General features: G+C 46.2%; 1 protein-coding gene across 1 annotated transcript; it reads left to right on the forward strand.

The window, feature by feature from the left end:
• The first annotated feature begins 11,926 nt into the window (after nucleotides 1–11,926).
• Nucleotides 11,927–14,581, forward strand: DKK4 (dickkopf WNT signaling pathway inhibitor 4). The gene is made up of 4 exons (XM_035003943.1): nucleotides 11,927–12,037; nucleotides 12,545–12,695; nucleotides 13,163–13,315; nucleotides 14,331–14,581. Exons 1-4 carry the CDS (start codon nucleotides 11,927–11,929, stop codon nucleotides 14,579–14,581), a joined length of 666 nt encoding a protein of 221 aa, XP_034859834.1.

The following is a 14,581-nucleotide window of genomic DNA, read 5'->3' on the forward strand; positions in this document are numbered from 1 at the left end:
GCCCCTACCCGCCCCTCCTGGGCACGGCGTTTGCGCCGTAGTGTCGCGCCGGAGTCGCGCGCCGCGGGTCTGAGTCCCGAGAGGAACAGCTGGAGCGAACCCAACTGTCTGGCTCCGTGTGCGCGCGTGCGCGAGAGGGCCCGGCGAGCAGGTGTCAGGAGCGGGAGTTGATGTAGGCAAAGAGGCCTGAGGGATCACACCTCTGTCCCTGAAGGGGCTCGCTCTCGCGAGAACGCCCGGAGGTTACTAGTTACTGTTGCTATGGGAGGGGCTGCGGGCGAGGCGGGCGAGGCGGGCGGAGAGGATCTGGGACGCAGCTGATGGATGCTGTGGACTGGCACGTTTCGTTCAGATGCCGAGCAGATCTTTATGGGAATTTCGTCTCCGACTGACTAAAATTCAAGAATGTGACCCTTAGGTTATCTCATCTTAAGGATGAGTAAACGGGGCCCCCAGGGGTAAGTGACGTGACTTATTCAAGATCACACGGGTAGCGATTGATTATAATTCAAAGGAGAGAGGAGATGGAGGAGAGAAAGCTCTTCTTTAGAGAATACCAACTAATAAATATAGAAGAAATTATAGAAAGAGGAAATCACCACTCTGGATCCACCAGTTTCAGGCAAAAACTATCAATAGATGCTAGACATTTGAAGATAGTCATACAGTTCCAAAGTATCAGCCTACAGATTACTAAAGAGAAAAAGAGTACCTTCACATCAGAGAAGTCACCCTTAACCAAGTAATCAAACTTAACATCACCAGGGATGGTACAGAGGACACAAAGGTATTATTCTTGCTAAAGGTGTGTCTCTCTTCATGAGAAAACAATCAGACAAATCCAAATTGAGGGACATTCTGCAAAACAACCGCTGGGTCTCTTCTAAAATGTAAATTTCATGAAAAAGGCTAATGAACTGTTCCAGATTAAAGGAGACAAAAGAAAGGTACGGCACTGCAAGCAATGTGATCCTAAATTGAAACCTGGATCAAAAAAACAAGAAACAGCTATTGAGAAACATATTGGCATAATTGAGAAAATTTGACTTTATTATGTTAGTATTGCAACAATGTATGGTTTTCTGATGTTTATATTCGTATCTTGGTTATGCAGAAATGGCCTTGTTTTTAGGAGATGTATGCTAAAATATTTAGGAGTGAGATAGCATGTATCTGCAACTAACTCAAATGGTTAAAAAAAAAAGACAAAAACATAATGTATAAAACATTAACAATTGGTGATTCTAGGTGGAGGATATATGGGTGTTCATTGCATTATTCTTGAAACTTTCCGTAAGTTTTATAGTTCTCAAAATAAAAAGTTGGGGAGAAAAACCCCACAAAGTTATTGATGTTCAGTCTGCAAGTTGCTGCTTGAGTCAGTAGGCAGATATCATGATTTGCCTGGTGTGTGTAAGGCATTTCAGGCTAATAGACAAGTAAGATAAATGCTTCCAGAGGACTCATAATGTAGGACTTGGACAGGCAGAATATGATCAATATAATAAGCAAAGCAGTATAACTTAGTAGGCTAAGTAAAATGAGCTGTGGAGTCCAAAGAGGCTGAATTTGTATCCTAGATGGGCCAAGTCTTTGGTCTTAGGCAAGCAACATAACTTCTCTATGCCTCAGTCTCTACCTTTGTGAAATAGAAATAAATAATATTTACTTCAAAGGATTGAGTGGATAGTAAATAAAGTATCTATAGCATGTAACAATCTACCTGGCATATGGAAAATGTTCATTAGTTAATAACAGATGAAAATGAATATGCTGTAAGAGTTTAAAAGTTATACAGAATTTTATGCACACACACACACATATACACATATATGCACACATACATATATTAGAGCCACACTTCAGCCTCTACTTTGGCACAGACCTGGCCTTTGTCAGATACAGCAGGCCATTCAAGGCTATTATAAAGAGCACTTGAATGGGAATTTGGCAACATTCCTTCCCTCAGCTTCTGTTATCCAAAGATCTCTCTTCTGAAAGGACCTGACAACACCAGTCCTAGGCCATGTGGAGAGACTTCCTCAGGAAGGTGATGAAAGAAAGTGTTAAGGAAAACACCTGCCACCGAGGAGATCCTTCCTTTGCTTCATATCCCTCTGGCCCTGTCAACTTAGCCGGATCCAGGTTCATGCTCGATGTCCATAGCAAGACCCTGGCCTTGACCACCTTGGAACTACAGCCAGTTCTCATTACCCCACTCATACTGGGATCTAAACCCTTGGGACCTCCCCAGTCCAAATCCTAGTAACATGGCATTCTTCTCCTATAAAGTCTCTAGAACCAGGATTTTAGAGCAGGGAAGGGATTTTAGACTCCTTCATGGGTGCGACATTTGTTAAGTACTTTCTATGGGTAGGGCACCATGTTCGGAGCTGATGTAGGAGGAAAGAGCACTATGTGTCAGTGCTGTCTGGGTCCAGAGGCCCGTGTCACCTTGAGGGTGAGCAGTTTCCCAGTACAAGTCACCTGCTATAGTCAAGACAGCCTGCTGATCTGCCTCCATTACCTTTTTGAGAGAAAAATCTCAGAAGGTTAATACAGTTTTACCCTCAGAAATGAAAAACAACTGAAGAGCAGAGGCCCCACTATGAAGATTTGGTAGTTCAATTACACTAACTATAAAAAATAAGATTCTGAAGCCAGGGGTATTATTTAATTCCGTTTCTTTTCATTAAAGCAAAAGGGCTCACTTGTTTGTTTTCAAGGACTCCAAAATTCTGATGAGGGGTGAGGATCCCCTAGTTACTGAGCAGCTGAAGGCATCTTTGAAGAGGAGGAGGTACAAACCATGTCTTTTGGCCATCTACAGGGAGGCTGCAGGGCACAGAGGGACCCAGCGGTGAAAGCCCATCTGTGTACTGGGGGAAGGGACTGAAGGCTGCTCCCGAGGAAGTGATGTCTCAGAATGACTCAGGTGGACAACAGGGGAACAGCTTCCAGTGCAGGGGGGCAGAGTGATCAAAGATGTCAATACACCATACCCCAAAATTCCATCTCTAGGGGCTTGTCTCAAGGAAACAGTCATGGATGTGTGCAACGATTTCTCTTAAATAGCTTGAATGATTTAGAATAGCAAAATTTTAAAAGCAATCTAAATGGACAACATTTACAAGATTCACTAAATAAACTATAACATACCCATATTCGGGGTTATAGTACAGCCAAATGTTCTGATTAATATTTGATGATCTGAGGGAAGGTTCAGTGAAAAACAAAGAGGAGGAAGCAAAAGTAAATACGGTGTAACCTCAAGTTGTGTGTGTGTGTGTTGTAATTTTACTTTAAGAAGAAGCAGTGGAGGGGCACCTGGATAACAGTTAAGCGTCTGCTTTCGGCTCAGGTCATGATCCCGGGATGGAGCCCCACATCTGGCTCCCTGCTCAGCAGGGGAGTCTGCCTCTCCCTCTCTCTCTCTGCCCCTCCCCCTGTCAAATAAATATTTTTTATTTTTTTTAATATTTTATTTATTTATTTGTCAAAGAGAGCACAAGCAGAGGGAGCGGCAGTCTCCCCGCTGAGCAAGGAGCCCAATGCGGGACTCGATCCTAGGACCCAGTAAATAAAATCTTTAAAAGAAGAAACAGCGAAATGATAACCCAAAACATCAGTGCTGGAGAGACAGACAGGGCAACGGGTTAGAGGAGGTTCACATGGGGAGGTGTAGGCATTAGTAATGGCTAGTTCTGGAGCTGGTGAAAGATTAATTATATTGTACATTAAATAAATAAATGCTATATGTATATGTGTATATGTACCTGCATAGAAAGAAATTGGGAGAATTTACCAAAATTTGACAGTGACTGTCTCTGCTGAGTCAGAGTATATGTGACTTTTATTTTCTTCTTTGCACTTTTCTGTACTTCACAGAATTTTTAAATTTGGAGATACGTTTTTCAGTTATAATTAGAAAAGTTAAGGTCACTCTCATAAGGTGGGGAAGTACTGAGGTTTATGAGAAGGGAAGTACCGTTCCATGGGGAATTTCCACCAAAAATTGGGAACTGCCCCTGGAATGGAGTACCTGGAATTTCCATTGGGCCTTCTGAGTGCCCACTTCACTTGACCACAAGAGGGCGCAAGGAATCAAAGTAAAAGCAAAGCTAAACCTGTTAGCGCGCACTGGGCTTGGGTTTGTGCGTCAGGGTGAGGAGCCCTGCCCTCCTCTTGCTCCCTGGGGGCTTCATCCAAATTCTTCACAAGGTTTGAACACAGTTATGAATCCTACAGGATTGGATGGTGTGTCTAGGGGCTGCCCTACCAGAGTCAGGGTCTACGTTGAATGTCAAAAGGGCACCCTTCAATCTTTGCAAGTTGTCTTTATGAGGAAACCAGTTTCGTCAATGTACCACATATAGATTAGGGGACAGCCTGGTTGACACAACCTTCAAGTTATTTAATCGTAACCACTATAATCACATTTCCAGAAAGGAGAATTTGGGGGAAAGATGACATAGTCCTACGGTTGTATGTAACCCAAATATGGCAACAGGCAGTGTTCCCTGTGATTTTATTTCTCAGTGGATATATAGCTATGTTTCAAGTGATTTGACGTTTGGGGACTTCAGGTAGCAAGCAGTGTAGTGTGGCGTAGAGGAAAAAATAAACTTTGGAACCAGAAAACTGATGTTCAAATTCTACATCTACCTGCAACTCACTAGCTGTGTGCCTGGGGCAAATTACTTGACCTCTCTGAACCTCGGTGTCTCCATTTTTAAAATGGGGACCTCCAGAAGTAAGCTCCTGGTCAAATGGGGCCCACCCAGAGGGCTCCAGGCACAGATAGCTGTCTTTGACGGAAGTTGTGAGGAGGCTTGGACCACCTCCAGGGTACATCCAGGGTAGGAGCCTGGCCAGAGGAGACTAGATCACGCCCTGTGAGTCAGATACATCACAACACCTGGGGACATGGAGTAACCACATGAAGACTTTCCCTGGAAGGGTGACTCTCATGGGGAGGGATACTAGAACTAGGCGGGCCCCCTGGAGAACACCCCAGGGAAATTCAAAGCAAGCAGCTTCCCCCCTCCACAAGGGGATTCCAGAGCGCATGTGTGCAGAGCTCATGGGGGGGCATTCTTTTTTTTTTTTTTTTTCTAGTGTCACTAAGATATAATTGACATATGACACTGTGTAAGTTTAAGGAGTACAATGTGATGATTTGATACACGTATATATGGCAAATGTTTACCACAGTCAGGTTAGTTAACACATCCTTTATCTCACAGAATTACCATCTTGCTGTTGTTACGGTGAGGACATTAAAGCTCTCCAAGTACACAGCACAGCATTGTCAGCTACAGTCACGACAGCCACCCATTTTTAAAAATGTGCTTCTTCGGAATTGGGACTCCAGGCAGGTTTGGGGTCTCCTATTGCCGGGGAGTCACCCCTACTTTTGAGGGAGAAGAATCCGACCCAGTTTGGTCTGCATCTTAGGGTCTCAAGCAAAAGACGGCGGAACAGGAAGAGGCCGCAGGCAACCAAAAGGCTGAAAGGGCCTCAAGAAGTCAGCTGTAAACTCCTCTAGAAACGTAAATATCAAAAATGTTTACGCATGCTCAGTAGACTGCCGCTGGGGCACGCAGGGGCATGGATGGAAGGACACGCGCCACAGGGCGGGAGCAGCCCCGCCACAGGTCACCCAAGTACGCACACGTCCTCTTAGCTCACTGACTCCTTCACTGACCCAGGAAGGGCGCCGTTACCTTTTCCGACTAATATGTATTGAGACATGGTCAGCTTTTTCATTTTTCCTTGCCTTTTCGTAGTAGCGTCTGCAGTCACACTCCCCTGCCCCCTCCCCCACCCCCATTTTGTGCAACATGATATGTCAGCGATGACAGGGCACAGAGGAAGAAGAGTATTGCTATGGTCTGACTGTGTCCTCTCCAAATTCCTCCGTAGAAATCCTAATGCCTGATGGGGTAGGTTTAGGAGGTGGGGCCTTGGGGAGGTGCTGGGTCGTGCGGGTGAAGCCCTCATGAATGGGATTTGTGTCCTCTCTTTTGAGACCCCAGAGAGCTTTCTCTCTCCTTCTACCTCATGAGACAGCCACTTAGGAGCCAGGAACCAGGCCTGAACCTGCCCATTTGGGCACCCTGATTTTGGACCTCCAGCCTCCAGGCCTGTGAGAAATCAATTTCTGTTGCTTATCAGCCCCCTAGTCTGTGGCGTTTTTGTTGTAGCCGCCCGAACAGACTAAGACAAGTATGGAAAGTGCCTGGGGAACAAGGTAGGGTGGAGAGGCATTTGGCTTCATGAAGTCACACACAACCTCCTCTAATTTTTTTAAGTAAAGGGAAGGCAGAGCCTATCCTTGAAGAGGGAAGCTTGTGGACGCCTGGAGCTGCTCCTGGCTAGACGCCTGGAGCCGAGTCAGAGCTCTGAGGCTGTTGCCCTCTGGAAAAAGGGAGGTCCGAGCACCATGTGTGGGGCGCCTCCAAAGGGGGCAATTCACAGAGACTAGCGTCTGGACGGTGTCTCCTGGGGCTGAGCCACATGGTGGCCAGGGACCCCCCCACACTCCCACGACACTGGCCTACAAGAGGCCCTCGAGAAGATGAGGACCTAAGCTGAGCGGCCACACCGTCAGGGACGAGGCCAGAACCGTCTCCCCGGCCTCCACCCCGCGGCCTCCGGGTGCTGCCCCCCACGCTTAGGTGCAAGACATCTGCCAGACTCCTCCTCGGCAGTTGCAAGCGGTTTGCTTTACCTCCTGACCTCACCTCACTAAGCCCTAACGTTGACAGCCACTCTGTGATTATATCCTGCGATCTTTGTCTCCTCTAGACATGCCCCTCTCATCTTTTATTTTATCGAGCATTTCCTGTGAGATTCTGCCAAAGGCCTGCTTGTTTCAGCCACTTTGATTTTCTTTTAAGGAAAGCAAAATTTATGGAAATCAAACTGGTTTTGACACAGGAGCCCTAACAAATAGAAATTTCCATTCCTAAGTGCATATAAATCATGGGTTCTGACACTCTGCCTTCGACTTGACCCAGAGCACTGTCCCTCGGGAGGATGCAGGTGTTGGCTCTCACATAGCAGCCTGCGGGTGCTGCAGGGGTACTCGCAGGGGGCGGGGCAGCAGACCCACAGAGCTGAGGCGGGGGCCCGCCGGAATCGCGCTGGGAATTTTCACTTCTTCTGAGCTCAGTCCATATTGCTCCATCGGAATGGTCCTTTGGCCCGGATGCTCAGTGTGGAACTAAGAGGATCAGCCTGAGACTTTCAGTTAACCCCTAATCCCTGCCAGGGGGCGTCCAGATGGCAGCATCTGGGCCAAAACTGCAGGGGAGGGTTGCTTTGTTCTGCGGCGGACAGAGCTCCTAGGGTCTCCTGGAGAGGCAACCACGGCGACCCGGGAGGCCCCGGGGGGCGCACGGGGTGCCATCTGCAAGAACTCTGCCGACGCAAGCCGCCTTTGTGAGCTTTGGTGCCCTGACGTAGGAGCAGAGGGAACGCCTTTGAAACAGACACGTTTGTAAAGCTGTCCCCTCCCTGCCATCCTCTTCTACTGCCCCATGATCTCTAATCCCCAAATAATTGAGATGCAGCTTCACGGTAAATGCTGCCAAAGGGGCATCTCAGTTCTCATTTCGGTTGCTGGCATCCCAGCTGAGGAACGCCATGATTATTAATGAGCCAGCAGCCTTGGCAGATTTGAAAATGTACCAAAAGCCATTTTCCAAGGAGACCTCACATTCTTTTTTTTTTAAATTTATTTTATTTAAATTCAATTAACATGTAGTGTATTCATCAGGTCAGTGTTTCATCAGTTGCATATAACACCCGGTGCTCATCACATCACCTGCCCTCCTTAATGCCCATCCCCCAGTGACCCCTTCCCCCACCCCCCGCCCCTCCAACAGCCCTGTTTTTTCCCTAGAGTTAAGAGTCTCTTTTGGGGGGCGCCTGGGTGGCTCAGTCATTAAGTGTCTGCCTTCAGCTCAGGTCATGATCCCAGGGTCCTAGGATCAAGCCCCGCATCGGGCTCCCTGCTCAGCCAGGAGCCTGCTTCTCCCTCTCCCACTCCCCCTGCTTGTGTTCCCTCTCTCGCTGTGTCTCTCTCTGTCAAATAAATAAATAAAATCTAAAAAAAAAAAAAAAAAAAAGAGTCTCTCGTGGTTTGTCTCCCTCTCTGATTTCATCTTATTTTATTTTTCCCTCCCTTCCCCCTATGATCTTCTGTTTTGTTTCTTAAAATTCCACATAAGAATTCACATTCTTACTTTCCTCAAAACTGCTCCGGCTTTTTCGGAGACCTAGAAATAGTGGCCCTGTTGCCAAATAAGGCCTCAGGTTAGGGGAGAGTTATCCTTGGTGAGCTGGCTCGAACAAAGACCTGTGGAGAGCCTGCCATGGAAGGGCCATGTGTTATGCTGGTACTGAAGTTTATGTGACAATGGAAAGTTCTGGCCTAGAAAAGAGGTTAAAGACACTTGTTTAGAGTGTTACCAGTGCCAGCCACTGTACCAGGCCCTACACATGTATTCCCACGTTGAACCCTCAAGACGTGGTCATTATGGAGGAGGTAGTGCCCGCTTCTGGTTGGGGGGGTTGCAGCTCCAAAAGCTGAAGTAACTTGCCCAACGCCCCGAAGTTACTATACATTTATTTGTGTATCCATCGATCACATAAAAATTGTATGGAGCTTCTACTGAGCCAGGCACTCGACGCATGAGGTTATCAAGATGAATCAGCTATGGCCCTGCCCTCACAGAGTTTGTCATCTAGCGGGAGAGACAAATAAGCAGACAATCACAATAGAGCTTTGCAAGTACCGTGACTGGTAGGTGGACGGAATGCACGGGGGCGGTGGGTGTTGTGGGGACACAGGAGAAGTCAGTCTTGTGATCAAACCAGGCCAGCCCGACCCCAAATCCTATACTCTCCCAGCACAGAGAGAGACAGAGACAGAGACGTCTGCTTTTCCGTCTCATTCCGCGCCCTATTTGTGACCCCCTGGGGTCTAATGTCTGCATCCTCTCGTCCCCTCTGTCTGCGGGAGGCAAGATGGAGAGTCTTGCTCACGGAAAATATCTCAGTATTAGAGATCCAGCCCAAACTTGATGATCTGGACAGCTTTCCTCATGGCCACCTGTCACCCTGCCTCCCCTAACCTGCTCTTCATCCTGAATTCTCAGCTTTTGCGCCACGACAGTCCACCCAGGGTGTGAAATTAGAAACGGCCACGTTCCCTCAGCCCCTCCGCCCCACTCACTCCCCACCTCCCACATCAACTGATTGGGGTTCCACTTCGAAATCCCACCCTTTGGTGGGTTCTCGTGGCCATTGCGCCCCTGCCTGAAGTTGGACCTCCTCCTCCTCATCTGGGCAGTTACGTCTGAGTGACGGCCCAGCATCCACTTTCACCCACCACAACCCCAGTTCCACACTGCCACTGGCACCGCTTTCTGAAGAAGCAGTCTAGATCATGCCATTTTCAAGCTTCAATGTCCCTGATGACTTTATGCTGCACGTAGAATAAAATCTGGTTTTCTTGGCATGGTGTATCCGGTTCTTCATCATCTAGCCTCATCTCATCTCTCCACCACCTGCCCCAGCCACACAGAATCTCTCCCTAGAGCTGAAGTGCATCTCTCTGCCCCTCCACATGCTTCACCCTCTGAGCCTGGGGTGAGACCATTCCCTACTTCTCAACCCAGGAAACTCCTACTCATCCCACAAAACCCAGCTCAAATAGTACCTCCTCTGTAGATGCACTTCTTCACTTCTCCAGAAGGTCTAGTCACGCCCTCCTCTGTGATCCTCCAGCCCTGCATTTACGCCTTTATCTTAGCACTTGTTATAATATATTGGAATCATCCCTAGATATATTATGGTCCTCAGGGCCAAGGACTGTGTTTTATTTGTTATTCCCAACATCTAACCAGAGGTTCTGCTACATACGAAGTGTTCAGTGAATGCTTCTGCTGTGTCACGGGATTTCCCATCAGTCCTTTTGTCTGTGTTTATTGCCAGAGGCTTTTGGTGCCCTGATATTCTCTCTTCAGTTAGGTAACAGGAAGCAAAGATCCCCAGCAGAGAGGGAAACCTGGGGCTCTCTCCTTTATCCTTGGTCATAATTGTCCAACTTCAAAATAAATCCTGTAACACACCTAGTCGCCAGGCTTATCATACTCTCAAAGGGTGTTTAATGTTTTCAGTTGTAGGACAAAAAAAAGAGTACTTGCAGAAGAAGTAGCTCCCATGCACCATTTGAGCGGTGGACAAGCAGCCCCAATCCAAGGGAAGGAAGCCTCGGCTCACCCACTATTAAATGGCACCAGCCATTACTCAGGACAGGGAATGTTCCTGTTGCACAGACTGCTGAGATACATTTCAGTGGGCTGATGTTCTGGAGGAAGACCCAGCAATATCAAGAGTGCCATTTATGGCTTAGAAACTATGCATTTTTAGATTTTGTTGTTGTTAAAGATTTTATTTTTAAGTAATCTCTACATCCAACGTAGGACTCAAACCCACAGCTCCCAGATCAAGAGTCACATGCTCCACCAACTGAGCCAGCCAGGCATCCTTGCATTTTTAGATATTTATTTATTTATTATTTAAGTAATCTCTACACCCAACATGTGGCTTAACTCATTACCCCGAGATCAAGAGTCGCACACGCTTCCAGTTGAGCCAGCCAGACATGCTGCCCACCACCGAGTATTACAGCAGCTCACACCTGAGATACCAGGATGAGTCTACGCTGAGAACAATGAAACCAAGAAGTGAGGGGAAAAAAATGTTTTGACCCAGATCTAGATTGTTCTCCCACTAAAACACTTAGGCAGTGATAAGCACGGGTCTAAATGATTTGACTTTTCTAACAGTCTGGCTGAAAATCAAGGAGACAAAACGGGATAAAGCAGAAGCAGATGTTTTTCAAAATTCAAATTAGGAAAATTGAAAATGAATGAAATCCCACCTGAAATCAGCTAGAGACTTGGAGACCTCTTCCGCTCAAGCCCATTTAACACAATGCAATACAAATTAAATACACCTCACATAAAATGCATCTGACCCTTCCTATCGAATTGTATGAATCTGCATAAAATGGGCTTTCGGCCCGGTTGTCCCCACCATCAAGAAAAGGAGGGGGAGGATTGTTATAAATCTCATTATTTTCCTAATTAAATAACCCGGGCTTCAAATGGTTCAATTTGCATTTTAGGAAGGATTATTTGCTAATTGACACTGAATCAGATCAGGTGCTATTGTGTTCACAGCTTTTAAGCTGTTGGGATTTTTACATCTGGATGTCAGAGCTAATCAGAAGGCATTTTCTCTCTTTTCTATCTGTCTTCACTATCTGAAGCAGAGTTTAAAGCTTCTCAGGATATTTTGTAACTCATTAGTTTTTGGCATCCTCTATAACCATATTGACCAATATGATTCATTCTTTCTTTGAGCACAATTAGCTGTGAAAACAGATCTTAGAACAGACTCCCTCCACCCGCAGAGGATTACCGAAGGTAGGAAATGCAGGTGATTATCAGAGTTTGCCTTTGATACAGACATCCTGCTCTTCTGCTAACCCTTTGAACTAACTTTGATATGCAATAATTAAGAGGGATTCAACCCCTGGAGGAGAAGCCGCTGTGGCCCTGCCCCTTCTCTCCTTCTATTGAATCCTTGTTTTGAACTATTGATCAAACAGATTTAAAGGGATTTGTTGAAGCCTGTGTGCGGTAAGGAGGAAGGAAATGAAGGAGGAGGGGGGTGGAGAGAGATGAGGGGGCACATCTGGTATAAATAGTTTCACACACCTTACTGGGACGAAGATTTACTTCTCCTTCAGGAAAAGCAGTTCCAGACGACCTTGAAGGGTTTCTGTTTTGCTCTCTTGGGGGTGTAGAGCAGCCCAGTTTGGAGAACGCAGAGAGGCGATTAAAGGATGGCAGTGGTGGTCTTGCTGGGGCTCAGCTGGTTCTGCGCCCCCCTGGGAGCTCTGGTTCTGGACTTCAACAACATCAAGAGCTCTGCCGACGTGCACGGGGCTCGGAAGGTAAAGTCCCACTAAGGGAGCAGGGGGCAGTTCACGGGGGTAAGGCTCACCGACGGGCAAGTTGGCAAATGGACGCAGGGTTGATGTGACCCACTAGAGGAAAAACATCAAATAGGAATGGCACAAACACCAGCACTACACGTGGCTCAGCTTCTGGAGGTAGTAGATAGACATCAAAAATCTCACCATCATCTGTAAGACACACATGGGAAGGCATTTTCTTCCATTTTCACAAAGAGTACAAGAAAATGAAACCCTGAGTTTTAAAAGTAGGACAAGTAGCATCTCGAACACAACCTTTGCAGCACATAGGTTTCGTCAGTGGAGATTTGATCTCCCCTTTGTGGGAGAAAACCAATTATACTGAAAAATTAAGGTGCCACCGAGGGTCTTCCGCTGCATGCCAAGTGCCGCTATGACTCGGCTTCCTCCACCTTCTACTTTGGATTAGAAGTCCTCTTACATCTTGTTGGGTTCCCCAGCCCCGAGACAAGTTTTTCCTTGCAGGGTTCACAGTGCCTGTCTGACAAGGACTGCAGTTCCAGAAAATTCTGCCTCAAACCCCAAGATGAGAAGCCATTCTGCGCTATGTGTCGTGGGTTACGAAGGAGGTGCCAACGTCAGGCCATGTGCTGCCCTGGGACGCTCTGCGTGAACGGTAAGCTGTCGTAAACGCTTGCAGCGCAGCCGGCTCCAAGAACAGTGGTTTTCCACTGAAAACAGCCTGAGTCTCATAGGCTAGGATATTCCAAGATAGGCACTCTCTGAAGGTCCCTTGGATTCATGCTTGAAGACATTTATGCAGCTGCCTTTTCTTAATGCAGAAAAATAGTTTACTTCCTGGCAATAATTTTTGTCAACTTAGAGATAATGATTTTAAAGGAAGGGCTCAAGATGGAACCTTTCAAATTCTTTCATTTTCACTTGGATTCCACTAATTACTTAACTACTTTCCTTGCCATATGTGCATGTAAATATTGAGTGCATATGTCCCAGAAATCATGAAAGTTATATATAAACTGAAGGCAGGGGTACTGCCAAACTACGTAACAGTGTAATAATTAGCATGTCTGTGGTCGTAATCCTTGAAGTTAATAACTCTAACCACACCTGCTTGTCTCTCAGATGTTTGTACAACAATGGAAGATGCAGCGCCAATGTCGGAGAGGCAGATCAATGACCAAGATGATGTGCACACAAAAGGAACAACTGAGCATCCAATTCAGGAAAACAAACCCAAAAGGAAGCCAAATATTAAGAAATCACAAGGCAGTAAGGGTAAGAGAAGCATTATGAGCACTTTTGTTTTTTTTTTAAGGAAGACTTTTCTTGGGGCGCCTGGATGGCTCAGTGAGTTAAGTATCTGCCTACAGTTCAGGTCATGATCTCATGGGTCCTGGGATCGAGCCCCTGCTCATTGGGAAGCCTGCTTCTCCCTCTCCCTCTGACCCTCCCCCTGCTCGTGCTCTCTCTCAAATAAATAAAACCCTAAAAAAAAAAAAAAAAAAAAAAAAGAAGAAGAAAAACATGTCCTCCTCCTAGGCTATTAAGGATAGGCTGAACCTGACTTGATTCCTCCCCACTTCAGAAACACAGAGGGATTCTGTCCTGTTTCTAATCTCTCTCCATCCACAGCTAGAAAGATCATGTAGGGAGTAGCATAAGGCAGTCAGCCAGTCAAGAGGACAGGGGACTAGCCATAATTATGAACTGGTTAGCAAAAAAATCTTTAAGTGAATTTTACACATACATGTTTGTAATTTAACAAATGGAGGTTTCCCCTTCTTGGTCTTCAGGACACAAAATAAAAGAGAAATGAAAGTAGATGCATTAGCTTCTTATTCTCAGACAAAATACAAACTTTCACTAAGATGAAGCTTTTTACAAAATTGTAGTCTCAAATTCCAATCTTGGACATAAAATAATTGGAATGTCTGAAGGCAGTGAATTGGCCAGTTTGTGTCTCCAGGTTAAGCAGCCCCTTTATAAGTCATGGTCTGTGTCAGTATAAATCCCATTTAATAAAACACTGATAAGGGATACTGATTTCATTCCTCAAGACTGGAAATCTCATCTTTCTTTGAAAATGTTTTAACTTTATAAAACAAATTCTATTAGGTAGGGCTAAAATTTCCATTTCATCTACTCTTGGCATAAGATCTAGCTCTGGGAGACCTGCATGCTGCTTTTATTTTTACTTTGTGGCCCTCAGTTCACCTTCACCCCAGCTTATAAGCCCCCTACATGCCACTTTCCCCTTTTATTGCAACAGCACATATGAATCTTGTTACAGGACAAGAGGGAGAAAGATGTCTTAGAACTTTTGACTGCGGAGCTGGACTTTGCTGTGCTCGTCATTTCTGGACTAAAATTTGTAAGCCAGTCCTCCTGGAGGGACAGGTGTGCTCTAGGAGAGGGCAGAAAGATACTGCTCAAGCTCCAGAAATCTTCCAGCGCTGTGACTGTGGTCCTGGACTATTATGTCGAAATCAAGTGACTGGCAACCGACAGCACGCGCGGTTAAGAGTATGCCAAAAAATCTAA

The sequence above is a fragment of the Mirounga leonina genome, unplaced genomic scaffold (genome assembly GCF_011800145.1).
Source record: "Mirounga leonina isolate KUSES-001 unplaced genomic scaffold, KU_Mleo_1.0 Mir_128, whole genome shotgun sequence".
Classification (NCBI taxonomy): domain Eukaryota; kingdom Metazoa; phylum Chordata; class Mammalia; order Carnivora; family Phocidae; genus Mirounga; species Mirounga leonina.